The 15,086-nt window shown below is 51.9% G+C and overlaps 4 protein-coding genes and 1 non-coding gene across 5 annotated transcripts; 3 read left to right on the forward strand and 2 right to left on the reverse strand.

Moving 5' to 3' along the window:
• Positions 1 to 561: 561 nt before the first annotated feature.
• Positions 562 to 1,049, reverse strand: P153DRAFT_386647 (ribosomal protein L35Ae; the record flags this gene model as incomplete). The annotated part of the gene is made up of 4 exons (XM_033670552.1): positions 562 to 734; positions 796 to 890; positions 940 to 951; positions 1,003 to 1,049. The coding sequence occupies 4 exons, from the start codon at positions 1,047 to 1,049 to the stop codon at positions 562 to 564; spliced, it is 327 nt and encodes a 108-aa protein (XP_033522917.1).
• Positions 1,050 to 2,522: 1,473 nt separating this feature from the next.
• P153DRAFT_367657 (glucose-6-phosphate 1-dehydrogenase-like protein) lies at positions 2,523 to 4,855 on the forward strand. Its single transcript, XM_033668328.1, has 9 exons — positions 2,523 to 2,712; positions 2,903 to 2,975; positions 3,026 to 3,046; positions 3,099 to 3,443; positions 3,498 to 3,695; positions 3,744 to 3,828; positions 3,879 to 4,535; positions 4,588 to 4,656; positions 4,709 to 4,855. Exons 1-9 carry the CDS (start codon positions 2,669 to 2,671, stop codon positions 4,744 to 4,746), a joined length of 1,530 nt encoding a protein of 509 aa, XP_033522918.1. The 5' UTR covers positions 2,523 to 2,668; the 3' UTR covers positions 4,747 to 4,855.
• A 728-nt stretch (positions 4,856 to 5,583) lies between these two features.
• Positions 5,584 to 7,450, forward strand: P153DRAFT_423727 (uncharacterized protein). The gene is made up of 3 exons (XM_033672443.1): positions 5,584 to 6,995; positions 7,044 to 7,184; positions 7,235 to 7,450. Exons 1-3 carry the CDS (start codon positions 5,711 to 5,713, stop codon positions 7,264 to 7,266), a joined length of 1,458 nt encoding a protein of 485 aa, XP_033522919.1. The 5' UTR covers positions 5,584 to 5,710; the 3' UTR covers positions 7,267 to 7,450.
• Positions 7,451 to 7,852: 402 nt separating this feature from the next.
• P153DRAFT_397596 (myosin-2) lies at positions 7,853 to 13,265 on the forward strand. Its single transcript, XM_033671569.1, has 5 exons — positions 7,853 to 8,213; positions 8,307 to 8,439; positions 8,501 to 8,690; positions 8,768 to 12,891; positions 12,958 to 13,265. Exons 1-5 carry the CDS (start codon positions 8,079 to 8,081, stop codon positions 13,092 to 13,094), a joined length of 4,719 nt encoding a protein of 1,572 aa, XP_033522920.1. The 5' UTR covers positions 7,853 to 8,078; the 3' UTR covers positions 13,095 to 13,265.
• Positions 13,266 to 14,078: 813 nt separating this feature from the next.
• On the reverse strand, positions 14,079 to 14,149 carry P153DRAFT_t80. Its single transcript has one exon. It is a non-coding gene; the product is annotated as a tRNA-Gly (tRNA).
• Positions 14,150 to 15,086: the final 937 nt, after the last annotated feature.

Here is a 15,086-nt window from a genome sequence, read left to right on the forward strand (position 1 = left end):
AACATCGTGACCAGGGAGAATGACACGCGTCGGAAATCGGGTAACTATATGTTTCGTAGGCTATTACAGCATCGACTACTTTTCTTGGTGGTCGCATAGGCTTCATTACCAATTCACGAGAATGCGATAGCTCATGCAATGCGCCAATCCAGGCGGAGTGTTCGAGACTCGTCGTGCTGCAGTGCACTCGCGCGGTTGACGTAAGGGTAGACATTGCACAAGTCAACTCATAACAAGTTTCGTCCAAGTCAGGCGTCGTCACTCCATCTGTTCACAGAACCAACCCTGGATTTGCCATGCTCATCACACGTCCATGGTTTGGGAAGAAAATTGATCATTTATCATTGATCTTGGGAGGAATCTTGATTGATTTTGCCATTGTCATGGGTTTCCGAAAACAATGACACCGTAACCAGCCTGAACATGCCGTATGAAAGAGGCCGAGCCTGAGAGCCTCCCCGCTGTCATTCTCTCATTTCGATGCCGGATTTTGCGCCGTGTCCCTGACCATTCCGTCGCTCGTCTACCGTCTGTGCCCATCCCCGAGGTTCATGACCGAAATTATATCGAAGAAGGGTAAAGCATGACGCGGACGGAAGCACCGAAGGTCTTGGGAGGAAGGTTGGACCTGAACTTGGCGCGAACGACACCGCTGTTGCCGTGTGGCCTGGTGACCTTGCCCCAGATGACGCGGATCTTGGAGCCCTGGATGGCCTTCTGAGCACGGTAGACGTCTGCAGCCCTGTTAACCTCCGTGGCCTAGACTGCCTTGTATCGGGATCCATCTGTACGTACAAGCTACGCGCTTACCGGCGTACCATTGCGCCGCGGTCGAGTCATCGACGCCCTCGAGTTTCAGCAGCGAAGTGCCAGGGTTGGTGTTGCGCTTTCTACGGAATGTGAGCGAAGAACAGATGTGCAGCATCGGATCGGTCGTACCCTCGCTGGTAGCTACAGTTTGTTAGCGATATGCATTCCATGAACGGCCTGGTGCGCTCTTACGAAATGTGCTTTCCCTTGACATAGAGGCGGTGGGACTTCTCAGACATGGCGAATGATTCCTGACCTCTGAATTGTGTGGAAAGGGTGACGGGACCGGGAGACGTAGAGTTGCTGCTGGTTAGTACGGTCTGGTCAAGACTTGTTGTCGCGATTCGAAAATGCGGTGGGTGACGCTAGCAGCTGCAATCCTCGCTTGTGTTGTCACGTGGCGGCGGCAAAACATAATTCCGGCTCCGATTCTTCTGTGGATGATAACGCTCATACACTCGAATCGAATCTCAGTCGTAGCTTAGCAAAGGTTGTCCACCATTGCTGTCTTCCAACTTGTGCGCATGCACCATCTATTAAATTCTGATAATGCGGTGCACTATTCTGGCTGATTTGTTTTCAATTCTGTGATCGGTCTGAGTTTCCTCCCCGTCCAGTTAGGATATCGTCATGTTGTGCAGCAAGGGCCAAGTAGTCCTAACGCCTCGCATGTTTTATCAAGCATATCGATGAACGGCTTATCAGCAACTCCCAGAAATACATACAATTCATCAGCCTGTCCCGGACAAAACACCTGAACGACTGACACTGCCGCAGTCGGAGTCTTCAACGTACAGGTGCGTGGCTGCTCCCAGCGCCAACTATGCTGGTGTAATTGTGATTGTTCGAATAGCTCAAGCTCCCACATTCGGTATGCTTCAAGTTGAGTATAGACATGTATCGGCACTATCTGCAAATGTCGGCGCTTGACTAGGTCGTTTTTGCTTGATAAGGCTGACATCCCACTCTCTTGACGCCACTTAAGACGATGATCTGGGTATCTCCGTACTCGAGCTTTGCAACGTATCAAAGGCTTACTCTGTGAGGTCTTGAAAATGTGTCGGCATCGCGTGTAGTATTAGAAAAGCAGAAAACATTAGATTTATTGGTGACCATCATCATGGCTCTCTGTGAAGGTGTAAAAAAGCTTATCACTATGCTTGCGGTGAATGAAGACTACAGTAACGTCCGGCGGTCCCGGAATCTGTGGATGGCGGGGTACCGTACGTACTATGTAGAATCATGCATCTCCAGGGAACGCCATGACACTAACATGCATGCTTAAGCCCGGCGTACGATATTAAATTACAAAACAAATTCTCAACATGGCACAGGCATGGAACAGACAAAGGCTGATCAGCACATCCGTGAGCTTGAACTCAAACTCAGGGTGGTGGGGTCCCCGGCCTTAGCATAGATAGATCCGGCGAGTGATGCGTGTGTGACTGTCGCCGGAGAAGCTCTGCAAGGCGCGCAGTCGCTTGATGGTGCTCGATGATGAGCTCGTTGTTCGGTAACGAGGGGCCTTTAGGGAAGAGAGGCCTCGCATGCATGAGGAATTGTCGTTAAGCTTTTCCCTCCAATAAATCGCCACTGCTGCTGGAGCTCGACGCGCATCACGCTCCGTATCCCTTGGCTACGTCAACACCACAACCGCCGACCGCTAAAGCAAGCCCCACCACGTAGAAGCTTTTCGTTCACACCCATCCACTCCCCCCCTCCCGCCGAGTCCGCCCTTTTCTCGACGTTTGTTTGTACTTCCACTCTTCACCCACCTCGACAACCCCCAATTGACTTGAAACCTTGCCTGCGGCCGCTCTTTCTGCCCACCTATCGTATCCACCACTCAGCGACGACAATGGCGGACACCGTGATTCAACCTGAGCATGGGGACAGTGCCGGGTAGGTGACAATGTTTTCATATCTATCTGATGCTCGAAAGCTCGTCATGATTATCCAGCGAATCTCATTATTGTTTTCGCGTCTCGCGCTGCGCCGGATCGCCCTACGTCAATGGAGGGGTAGCTCGCCGGCGATGCAAAGAAATGCCCAATCGTTTGGGGATATCCGGCTGACTCGCATATCCTTGCAGCAACATGGAGCTCCGCGACAACACTGTCATCATCGTGTTGGGCGCCTCCGGTGACTTGGCCAAAAAGAAGACTGTGAGTACTTGGACAGCTGCATGCAGGTAGCCGTACTGACATTCGCATAGTTCCCCGCTCTCTTCGGTCTCGTATGTAGCACGATCCACAGTCCGCTTTAGTTGTCATTAACCCGTTGCGCAGCACCGCAACAACTTCCTACCCAAGAACATTCGCATCGTCGGATATGCGCGGACAAAGATGGACCACGAGGAGTACCTCAAGCGCGTCAAGTCCAACATCAAGACACCCACAGAGGAAATCGAGAAGCAGCTGGAAGAGTTTTGCGGCTTCTGCACATACGTGTCGGGCCAGTACGACAAGGACGAGTCCTTCATTGAGCTTCGCAAGCACTTGGAGGAGCTCGAGGAGGGTCGCAACGAAACACACAGGATATTCTACATGGCACTCCCGCCCAGTGTGTTTACCACAGTCTCACAGCACCTGAAGCGTAACTGCTACCCCAAGAACGGCATTTCTCGAGTCATTGTGGGTTTCCTAAGGATGCTATTCGTGATCATGTAGCTGACCGCAACCCAACAGGTCGAGAAGCCGTTTGGCAAGGATCTGCCAAGTTCCAGAGAGCTCCAGAAGGCTCTCGCACCAGACTGGACCGAAGATGAGCTTTACCGAATTGACCACTACTTGGGCAAGGAAATGGTCAAGAACATCCTCATCCTTCGATTCGGTAACGAGTTCTTTGGCGCAACTTGGAACAGAAACCACATCGACAATGTCCAGGTATGTGAAGTGAAACACGTTCAGACAATGGGTTGCTGATATACGCAGATCACATTCAAGGAGCCGTTTGGAACAGAAGGTCGTGGTGGCTACTTTGACGAGTTTGGCATTATCCGTGATGTTATGCAGAACCGTAAGAATCCCCTAGCTGGCGGAAAAACTTCAGGGGACTGACTGGTGCAGATTTGTTGCAGGTGCTTACCCTCCTTGCTATGGAGCGACCCATCTCCTTCTCTGCCGAAGACATCCGTGACGAGAAAGTCCGTGTCCTTCGTGGAATGGCCTCGATTGAACCTAAGAATGTCATCATCGGGCAGTACGGAAAGTCACTCGATGGCACAAAGCCAGGCTACAAGGAGGACGACTCAGTCCCCAAGGACTCCCGATGCCCTACTTTCGCATCGATGGTCGCCTACATCAAGAACGAGCGGTGGGATGGCGTGCCGTTCATCCTGAAGGCAGGTAAAGCATTGAACGAGCAGAAGACAGAAGTCCGCATCCAGTTCAAGGATGTGACCTCGGGCATCTTCAAAGACATCCCGCGAAACGAGCTCGTCATTCGCGTGCAGCCCAACGAGTCTGTCTACATCAAGATGAACTCCAAGCTGCCGGGTCTTAGCATGCAGACAGTTCTTACCGAGTTGGACCTTACTTACAGGCGACGATTCTCTGACCTGAAGATCCCCGAGGCGTATGAATCGCTCATTCTCGATGCGCTGAAGGGCGACCACTCCAACTTTGTTCGTGACGATGAACTCGACGCTAGCTGGAGGATCTTTACACCTCTGCTGCACTACCTCGACGACAACAAGGAGATCATTCCTATGGAGTACCCCTACGGTTTGCATTGTCCTATCACTTTTTTATAGATTCTAGCTGACACCATGCTTAGGTTCCCGTGGTCCGGCCGTATTGGATGACTTCACGTCGTCCTACGGATACAAGTTCAGCGACGCTGCAGGTATGATTCACCCACTTGGCATATCCTAGTGCACCATCTAACACTTTCTTAGGCTACCAATGGCCAATGCCTCCGGAGGAGAAGTTGTGATAACTTTCGGATGCTCTTAAACATGTTGTCGGTGTTGGAGTATTACGTGAAGGCAAGTGCAAACCATAGGTTAACAGCCATTCTCGCGGTTAGGTCAGGAGATATCGAGGCGCAGAGTCTATAGATTATGGAACAACTGGAATGACAAAGTAACACAAATAACGTGCCGTGATTGCTGTTGTTCAAACAGTAGATGCATCAGCCTACGTGTTATAAGAGCAGCCTGCGGGCGCTCGCACCTGTTGCATACACAGTGCTACATTCTAGATGATGCACACTTTCAGGATAACAATACAAAGCACTCCGGAGATGTCCATTTCGTCTCGTGCCTGTAAAGTCATTTGAGGCTTGTTGATGAATCAATGCCTTCCGATAGCGGGCACAACGCCAAGCTTCCAACATTCTAACCAACACTTTGCGCTGCACACATAAAGAAGTTGGCAGAACGATCAGTGTGCGTGAGGAAATGCTTGTGATACTCTATATCATTTGCTGATAAGGCTGATGCAAGAGCGTTGTTGATTTGGCTCATGGAAGCAGGCGAGACCCTGCGAGTGCACGTCCTTGTTATTTCGGCGTGGAGGGGCATGGAGGGGCTGGGGCTGGAAGTCGCTCCGAGTACCGGTAGCGCGATGGCATCATGCGAGCGGGCGCGTCGAGAAATTTTTGAGAGGACTCAGGCGATCCGGTGGTGACGCGCTGACATATACCCAAAGATGATACAAAAGTGGAGACTGTTCTGACTGTTTTCTGGAGTTGGTGATCTGGTGTGATTCCTCCATTAACATATATTGCATTGTCTGAACCAACTTTGAGGAACACTACCCCTCAATCGCAGCGTGACTGACATTTAGTCTTTGGTTGAAAGAACGCCATCTCACATCTTCCGTGCTGAAGACCAGAGAAATATATCACTCCACCGAAGAACCTCCGCAACCTCCGCACGCACACACACACACACACCATGAGTCCTCCACAAGATATCGCCGGCGGCATCAGCAACCTTGCGCGCCAGGTTTCCAACAGCCTTTCTCTCAGCACAAGCCCAACTCTCCAGTTCAACAGCCCGCCTTCAAGCTTCCGACAACCGCCAGGAGGCTTCAGAGATGGCCATGCAGGCAGCGTACCCGTATCTTCCAACGCCTCCCAGCTCGCGAAACAGCTCAAGCCTTTCGATACCAAGGACATCAAGGTTCTACTTCTGGAAAACGTCAACGAGGCTGGCCTCAGCATCCTCTCCAAGCAAGGCTACCAAGTGGAGGCGCTGAAGAGCAGCTTGCCAGAAGATCAATTGATTGAGAAGATTCGCGATGTGCACGTCATTGGCATTAGGTCAAAGACGAAGCTTACTGACCGAGTGCTGAAAGAAGCGAAGAACTTGATTGTCATCGGCTGCTTCTGCATTGGAACTAACCAGGTAGACCTTCAGACTGCCGCGCAGCAGGGTATTGCCGTCTTCAACTCGCCCTTCAGCAACTCGCGCTCCGTTGCCGAGCTTGTCATCGCAGAGATCATCGTACTCGCCCGTGAGCTCAGCGACCGCTCGATGGAACTCCACAACGGCACCTGGAACAAGGTCAGCAAGGGCTGCTGGGAGATTCGCGGCAAGACGCTGGGCATAGTCGGCTACGGACACATTGGTAGTCAGTTGAGTGTACTGGCCGAGTCGATGGGCATGGGCGTCATCTACTACGACGTTCTGACTATGATGGGTCTGGGTACTGCGCGACAAGTGGCTTCATTGGACGACTTGCTTGAGCAAGCCGACTTTGTCTCTCTCCACGTTCCCGAGACATCGGAGACTAAGAAACTGATCGGCACGAAAGAGCTCGCCAAGATGAAGAAGGGAAGCTACCTAATCAACAATGCGCGCGGCACAGTGGTTGACATCCCCGCCCTCATCGAAGCCTCGCGGTCTGGCAAGCTCGCGGGTGCGGCCATTGACGTTTTCCCTCACGAGCCAGCCGGCAACGGCGATTATTTCAACAATGAGCTCAACTCATGGACCAAGGACCTCGTCAGCTTGAAGAACATCATCCTGACACCACACATCGGTGGTAGCACTGAGGAGGCGCAGAGCGCGATTGGGATTGAAGTCAGCACGGCGCTGGTCAGATATGTAAACGAGGGCACTACTTTGGGTGCGGTGAACATGCCCGAGGTCAACCTGAGGAGTCTCACGCTTGACGAGTCGAACTGCATGCGGGTCATTTACATTCACAAGAATGTGCCTGGTGTGCTGAGACAAGGTATGTTACGGGGTTGTTTGAGAGTGAGTGGGAGCTAATTTATGGCAGTGAACAGCATCCTTCTTCACCACAACATTGACAAGCAGATGTCGGATTCGAGAGGCGATGTTGCGTACCTCATGGCGGATATCAGCGATGTCAAGGAGGCAGAGATTAGGGATCTTTTCCAGAGCCTTGAGGAGCTTTCTTGTGAGTCGAACAACCTGTCATTAAGTGCCACGGTTACTAACTCGAGACAGCATGCATCCGCACAAGAGTTTTGTACGGTTGAGACTGATAGTGGTGGTACATGGGTTGGAAGTATGGAATTGGGTATTTTGGGACGAGTTGTCCTCGATCCTTGTGTATGACCAAAAGCAAAGCATTCAACATGGCGTTTTAAGAAAAAAAAAAGCTTTCAAGATCGTGTCTTCATAGGGGGCATAGCTGGATAGGAGGCATATAGGGGTCATGTTAATAGGCAAATTCATGGCATCTGATCATCCCAGTAGCTGTTTCAGAAAGGACGGTTGGTACCGGGCTGTGGGGAAGTGCTGCCGCTTTGAGATGACAGGTCTCTGGTTCAGCGACGTTGATGGTGGAGCAGGGTGGGTTGGTGTTCTTTGACGATGGCCTGAGGTTGCACGCAGTCGTGGCAGGGAGAAAGGCACAAGATGCATGCGGTGCCAGGTGTTGGGGCAGGCTGCAGGTCAAAGAATTAGTGAGACGCAGGAGTAAAGCACCAGCCGGCGAACGGCGTGCTCATTGCAGCTCCAGGTGTTCTGTGCTCGTGGGTGGTTGGCGGCTGTCTCACCGCTAGTCTCCCGACTACTGGGAAGTGCCACAGCCAGAGTGGGGAGTACGTCCACGTTCCGACGCACCTCTCTGTGAAATTATCCACGACACCGCCCTCGACTGCCACGGAATGTCTCTCTCGCTGTGACTGCAGCGACCCCGAATGCAGGAGACGACAACGCCAGCGGCCGCCCCGAGATAGCGAGCTGGAGCTGCACATCCCGTGCCCAGTCAACACCGACAGGGCGCCGTGGACCCTGATATTGCGCTGCTGGAGACGCAGACGAGGGACACCGAGACGCGGCCACCATGGCGCACATCTACGACATCGGCACGCGGGCATGGCAGCCAGACACGACCGAGGGCTGGGTGGCCTCGGAGGTGGTCGACAAGCAGATCGAGGGGGACAAGGTGACGATGGTGTTCCGCCTCGAGAACGGCGAGGTATGCAGCCCCCGGCACCCAGCACCCAGCACGCCGCCCGAGGGGAGGCGCGGGCACTCGCGGAGAGAGAGAGGCTGACAGTGCACCCCGCAGACCAAGAAGGTCGAGACGACGATTGTCGCCATCCAGACGGGCAAAGACCCGAATCTGCCCCCGCTGATGAACCCGGCCATGCTCGAGGCCAGCGACGACCTCACCAACCTGTCGCATCTGAACGAGCCAGCTGGTACGCACGCCGCTGCACACATAGACACGGCCGCCAGGACGCCATGCTGACGAGTGCACAGTGCTCCAGGCCATCAAGCTGCGCTACCTGCAGAAGGAGATCTACACATACTCGGGCATCGTGCTCATCGCCACAAATCCCTTTGCGCGCGTCGACTCGCTGTATGTGCCGGGCATGGTGCAGGTCTATGCCGGCAAGCAGAGATCGTACGGCGCGCCGCATCTGTTCGCCATTGCTGAAGAAGCCTTTGCGTAAGGGTCCCTTTCCCCCCACATCCCAGCCCAACACCTGTCTCCCTCTCTACTGTCCGAGTACTGACGCGTCCCAGCGACATGTTGCGAGACCAGAAGAACCAGACCATTGTCGTCTCTGGAGAGTCTGGAGCTGGCAAGACGGTCAGCGCCAAATACATCATGCGATACTTTGCGACTCGCGAATCCCCAGACAACCCCGGCAAGCGGAGAGGCAAGGCCGACGCCATGAGCGAGACAGAAGAGCAGATTCTCGCTACCAACCCCATCATGGAAGCCTTTGGTAACGCCAAAACCACACGTAACGACAACTCGTCTCGTTTCGGTAAATACATCGAGATCATGTTCAACAAGCAGACGGACATCATCGGCGCGAAGATCAGGACATACTTGCTCGAGCGGTCAAGACTGGTGTTTCAGCCGCTTAAGGAGCGGAATTACCACGTCTTCTACCAGCTGGTCGCGGGTGCTACCGACGCGGAGCGCGAAGAGATGTCACTGAAACCGGTCGAGGAGTTCAGCTACCTCAACCAGGGCAGCGCACCCATTATCGATGGCATGGATGACAAGGCCGAGTTCAATGCGACAAGAGTCTCATTGACCAAGATCGGTGTTCCAGCAGAGACGCAATCTGGTATTTGGCGTCTTCTCGCCGCGCTTTTGCACATGGGAGACGTCAAGATCAGTGCAACCCGTACAGACTCCAACCTATCCCCAGACGAGCCAGCCTTGGTCAAGGCCTGTCGCCTCCTAGGGATAGACGCCAACACCTTCGCCAAGTGGATTGTCAAGAAGCAGCTCATCACGCGAGGAGAGAAGATCGTCTCCAACTTGACCCAACAACAGGCCATCGTCGTGCGGGATTCCGTTGCCAAGTTCATCTACTCAAGTTTGTTCGACTGGTTGGTCGAGCGCACTAACGAGAGTTTGGCTACAGACGAGGTCATCTCGCAAGCTCGCTCCTTCATTGGTGTCCTCGATATCTACGGATTCGAACATTTTGCAAAGAACTCCTTCGAGCAGTTCTGTATCAACTACGCCAACGAGAAGTTGCAACAAGAGTTCAATGCACACGTCTTCAAGCTCGAACAAGAAGAGTACATGCGAGAACAGATCGACTGGACATTCATCGACTTCGCGGACAACCAACCGTGTATCGACCTTATCGAAGGCAAGCTCGGTATCCTATCTTTGCTTGATGAAGAATCGCGTCTCCCCATGGGTTCTGATGAGCAATTTGTGACCAAGCTGCACCACAACTACTCTGGCGACAAACACAAGTTCTACAAGAAGCCTCGATTTGGAAAATCCGCCTTCACCGTCTGCCATTACGCGATAGACGTTACATATGAGTCTGATGGCTTCATCGAAAAGAACAGGGACACCGTCCCTGACGAGCATATGGAGGTGCTCAAAGCCTCGAGTAACAAGTTCTTGACCGAAGTTCTGGACGTCGCGGCGCAAATTCGAGAGAAAGAGACCGCTAGCAACGCTACATCGAAAGCTGGGGCTACCATGTCTGCTGGTCGAAGGATAGCAGTAAACCGGAAACCGACCCTTGGTGGCATCTTCAAATCGTCTCTCATCGAGCTCATGCAGACTATCAACGGGACCGACGTTCACTACATCCGTTGCATCAAGCCGAACGAAGCTAAAGCGGCCTGGCAATTCGACGGACCCATGGTTCTGAGTCAACTGCGAGCCTGTGGTGTTCTTGAGACTGTCAGAATCAGCTGTGCTGGATACCCGACAAGATGGACATATGAAGAATTTGCTATGCGCTACTACATGTTGGTGCCGTCTTTGAACTGGACACCAGAGATCCGGAACATGGCGACTGCAATTCTGAAAATTGCATTAGGTGACGGCAAGAACGACGGCACTGATAAGTACCAGATGGGTCTGACCAAGATCTTCTTCCGTGCTGGTATGCTGGCTTTCCTTGAGAACAAGCGAACGGCCAGACTTCACGACGCGGCTGTTATGATCCAGAAGAATCTCCGAGCCAAGTACTATCGCCGTGTCTACCTTGAGATGCGTGAGGCCATCATCTCTGTCCAAGCTTTGGCAAGAGGTTACATGACCAGGGAGCGTACTGAGGAGGCAAGACAAGTCAAGGCTGCGACGACCATTCAACGAGTATGGCGCGGTTCCAAGGATAGGAAACAATTTATCGTGGTCAGGAACTCTGTCATTCTATTCCAGGCTGCCGCAAAGGGTTTCCTCTGCCGGAAGAACATCTTGGACACCCGACTCGGAAATGCTGCTCGCATCATTCAACGCACTTGGCGGTCACAAAGGTCACTCAAGGCTTGGAGACAATACAGGAAGAAGATTGTCATCATTCAGGCGCTTTGGAGAGGAAAGTTGGCCCGCCGTGAATACAAGGGTCTGAAGGCCGAAGCCCGTGACCTCAAGAACATTTCCTACAAGTTAGAGAACAAGGTTGTTGAGCTTACACAGACTCTTGGTTCAATGAAAGAGCAGAACAAGACTCTCAAATTCCAGGTCGAGAACTATGAAGGTCAGATCAAGTCCTACAAGGAAAGGAGCCGTGCTCTCGAGAACCGACAGAAGGAACTGCAGGTCGAGGCAAATCAGGCTGGTATCACTGCTGCCAAGTTGAGCCAAATGGAGGACGAATACAAGAAGCTGCAGGCAAACTACGACGAGAGCACCGCCAAGATGCGACATCTGCAGGAAGAGGAGAGGCAGCTACGCGCTTCGCTCCAGCAGACTTCCGACGATCTCGAGTCTTCCAAGAGGAGGAGCAACGTCACCGAGACTGAGAAGATGTCGCTCCGACAACAACTCACCGATCTGCAGGAGCAGGTCGAACTCATGAAGCGTTCTGGTCCAATCACGGAGCTGTCAAATGGGCATGTGCCTATCGCGGCCAGCAGTTTGATCAATCTTGTCGCATCAAAGAAACCAAAAAGGCGAAGTGCTGGCCCAGACACTCGCGATTTGGATCGCTTCAGTATGACCTACAGTCCACGACCTGTCTCAATGGCCGTCGGTTCTACCGTCCACCGACAGAACTTGTCTGGCTCCACATTCAACCAACTCGATAACGTCGAGCATGAGCTTGAGAATATCCTTGCTGATGAGGATATGCTCAACGACGAGGTCACGCTGGGGCTCATCAAGAATCTCAAGATCCCTGCACCTACTACTACACCTCCGCCCACCGACAAGGAGGTTCTCTTCCCCGCATACCTCATCAACCTCGTCACCTCCGAGATGTGGAACAATGGTTTCGTCAAGGAGTCTGAGCGTTTCCTTGCGAACGTCATGCAGTCTATCCAGCAAGAAGTCATGCAGCACGACAGCGATGATGCAATCAACCCAGGTGCTTTCTGGCTCTCGAACGTTCACGAGATGTTGTCCTTTGTCTTCCTCGCCGAGGACTGGTATGAGCAGCAAAAGACCGACAATTACGAGTACGATCGGTTGTTGGAGATTGTCAAGCACGACTTGGAGAGTCTCGAGTTCAACATCTACCACACCTGGATGAAGGTGCTCAAGAAGAAGCTGCACAAGATGATCATCCCCGCCATCATCGAATCGCAGTCTCTGCCTGGTTTCGTCACCAACGAGAGCAACCGCTTCCTCGGCAAGTTGCTTCAGGGCAGCAACACCCCCGCTTACAGCATGGACAACCTACTCAGCCTGCTCAACAGCGTATACAAGGCCATGAAGGCCTTCTATCTTGAAGACACCATTATCATGCAGTGTGTTACCGAGTTGCTGCGCCTAGTCGGCGTGACTGCCTTCAACGATCTGCTCATGCGCCGCAACTTCCTCTCTTGGAAGCGTGGTCTCCAGATCAACTACAACATCACTCGTATTGAAGAATGGTGCAAGTCGCACGACATGCCCGAAGGCACGCTGCAGCTCGAACACCTTATGCAGGCGACCAAGCTCCTCCAGCTAAAGAAGGCTACCCTCAACGACATTGAAATCATCCAGGACATTTGCTGGATGTTGTCACCCAACCAGATCCAGAAGCTACTCAACCAGTACCTGGTCGCCGACTACGAGCAGCCTATCAACGGCGAGATCATGAAGGCGGTTGCAAGCAGGGTCACAGAGAAGAGCGATCTCTTGCTCCTTGCGGCCGTGGACATGGAGGACTCTGGTCCGTACGAGATTGCGGAGCCCAGAGTGATTACCGCATTAGAAACGTACACGCCTTCTTGTAAGTCCAACCCTCCCCTCCTCTATTGAACAAGGAAATGTGAACAAGTGCTAACTCACTCACCAGGGCTACAAACTCCCCGCCTCAAGCGCCTTGCGGAAATTGTCTCGCAACAGGCAATCGCGCAGCAGGAGAAGATGGAATACGAGCACACGAACGGCGACGGCATGAACGGCACCGAGCCTATCATGGAGGAGGCTTAGATGATAATGACTTTGCATGATGATTGGCGGGGGAGGGACAAACCCCCCCTTGTTTTTTAGACATATACATTGGGAGACGAAGTGAGTGAGTAGGTGGGTGGATGGGTGCCGTTCGCATTGTAGTTGTAGGCGCTGTCTTTCCCGCTGGACTCTGTTCTTCTTGAGGCGAGGACAGGGCAACAGGCAAAGGCATGGGCCACCAGGTATAGGCAAACGGCGTATGACATGTTGGGTATGTAATGTGAAATCTGCGTTTTTTACTCACTTTTCCCTTGTGCCTTGTTTGTGTGCATGCATCCCTGAATTATCGCCTGCGTGTTTTGCCAACCACGTACAAATAACGTGTCTCTACTTCATCTATTGAACTCCCCCTGTGTCTGGCTGTATCTTGTTTTTATACTTGGAACATCACAGCTTCGTACCGGCCTTCCCTTTCGTTTGAGTGATCTGCATATTCATTGGCTTTGAGAAGGCAACGAAGCCCACAGACTGAAATGCAAAGGAGTGACGCAGCAAAGCTGATACATGACGTGTGAACATGCAGTGGTTGCATATTCAGAAGGTTTTATGTTTTTGCTGTATCAATTCTGTCTGTCGTTTGTTCTACAATGTGTTCTTGCTTGACGTTGAAGCAGATATACACGTTTTGTAGCTCAGTACAGGGGCTTAACCCAATCTCTTCACACACAGTAACTATTAGTAAGACTATTCAGTAACAGTATTAGGGAGTCAGACCTGATTGACAACATCTTACTGAATCAGTTCTCGACGTACTCACAAGATGGTGAGAAACGCCTCACTCATTCCATGACAACGCGAGATAGCGGGAGAAGACAAAAAGTAGAGCCCATTGCAAAGCACACACAAGATGTAGGGACACAATGCTTCATGCCGGGTGTATTAATCAACCAAACGGACTGGGCTGTGCCTCTTCTTGAACTGCAAAGATGGGGCAACGGGCGCAAAAAAAGCAAAAAGATAAAATGCATCGGCCGGGAATCGAACCCGGGGCTAGCCGATGGCAACGGCTAATTTTACCACTAAACCACCGATGCTGGATGATTTTTTGATGAAGGAGAGAGTCGTGACAAAATCTATAATCGAAATTTGAAGAATCTCCTTCCGTCATGCAGCATCTTGGGAAAGTATCTTCAATGCTTCTTTCCAGGAAAATCACTGTTTTGAAAGACAGTCACAGACGGAGAGGCCGAGCATTTCCTGTTTAGAGACAGCCCCGACTAACCCCGCATAAACGTACTGTGGTGTCGGGCAAAAGTAGTGTACTGTGGCGCAGTGGCTTAGAAGGGTAATAACTCAGACCAAGACAGGCATTTGAGTCAACTGGGTAGTACCCTGGCAGTGCTTTGGCCATATACATTACCTTTGTCTGACACGATAGTGGCATCCAAGCGCACGTCGCCGTAATGGTATGGTAGTGATTGGCTACGGATTTACAGTTTGAAATCCTATTCTATTGTTTTGCTACGCCGCATCGTATTCATAATGGAAACTTTAAACTTTCTGTTAGCGATTGGACGACGATCCTAAGCAACATCTGACGCTGGTGACAGACTCCGTTTCTCATTATCGAGATCAAGTGCAGCAGTAATCTTATTGCCCTCTTCAGCAAGCACACATCTTCCTCGACACGAACACCAATCTGTTTCAGGTACGCAAATCCAATACTTGGATCTCAGATCCGGTTTCTGCGGTTATCCCATTCCAGAATCCTTCTTGATGCTGCACTTGCCCCATTTCCAATCATGACCTTACGAATGTTAACGCTGTCTCAGTTTCCGGCACAGGACGTTTAATCGTCGCCTCGCCTAAATCTGTTGAGCTCGAGTGGCCTAGCTGTGTAATCCTTCAGGTCGCGATCTTCGGTTGTACTACGTGAGCCCATGTTTGTTCTATGTAAGCCCATACCCACATAGCGTCCTACGACCCGCAATCGAACCACCTACAGCATGGTTCACCTGTTATTACCTCGCG

This window comes from Dothidotthia symphoricarpi (assembly GCF_010015815.1).
Source record: "Dothidotthia symphoricarpi CBS 119687 unplaced genomic scaffold P153scaffold_12, whole genome shotgun sequence".
NCBI classification, from domain to species: Eukaryota; Fungi; Ascomycota; class Dothideomycetes; order Pleosporales; family Dothidotthiaceae; genus Dothidotthia; species Dothidotthia symphoricarpi.

Coding starts and splice junctions, on each gene's coding strand:
- P153DRAFT_397596 (XM_033671569.1), top strand. CDS start 8,079: ATGGCGCACATCTACGACATCGGCACGCGGGCATGGCAGCCAGACACG. Junction 8,214..8,306: donor TCCGCCTCGAGAACGGCGAG/GTATGCAGCCCC, acceptor TGCACCCCGCAG/ACCAAGAAGGTCGAGACGAC. Junction 8,691..8,767: donor ATTGCTGAAGAAGCCTTTGC/GTAAGGGTCCCT, acceptor GACGCGTCCCAG/CGACATGTTGCGAGACCAGA.
- P153DRAFT_423727 (XM_033672443.1), top strand. CDS start 5,711: ATGAGTCCTCCACAAGATATCGCCGGCGGCATCAGCAACCTTGCGCGC. Junction 6,996..7,043: donor GCCTGGTGTGCTGAGACAAG/GTATGTTACGGG, acceptor AATTTATGGCAG/TGAACAGCATCCTTCTTCAC. Junction 7,185..7,234: donor GAGCCTTGAGGAGCTTTCTT/GTGAGTCGAACA, acceptor AACTCGAGACAG/CATGCATCCGCACAAGAGTT.
- P153DRAFT_367657 (XM_033668328.1), top strand. CDS start 2,669: ATGGCGGACACCGTGATTCAACCTGAGCATGGGGACAGTGCCGG. Junction 2,713..2,902: donor GAGCATGGGGACAGTGCCGG/GTAGGTGACAAT, acceptor ATATCCTTGCAG/CAACATGGAGCTCCGCGACA. Junction 3,444..3,497: donor ACGGCATTTCTCGAGTCATT/GTGGGTTTCCTA, acceptor GCAACCCAACAG/GTCGAGAAGCCGTTTGGCAA.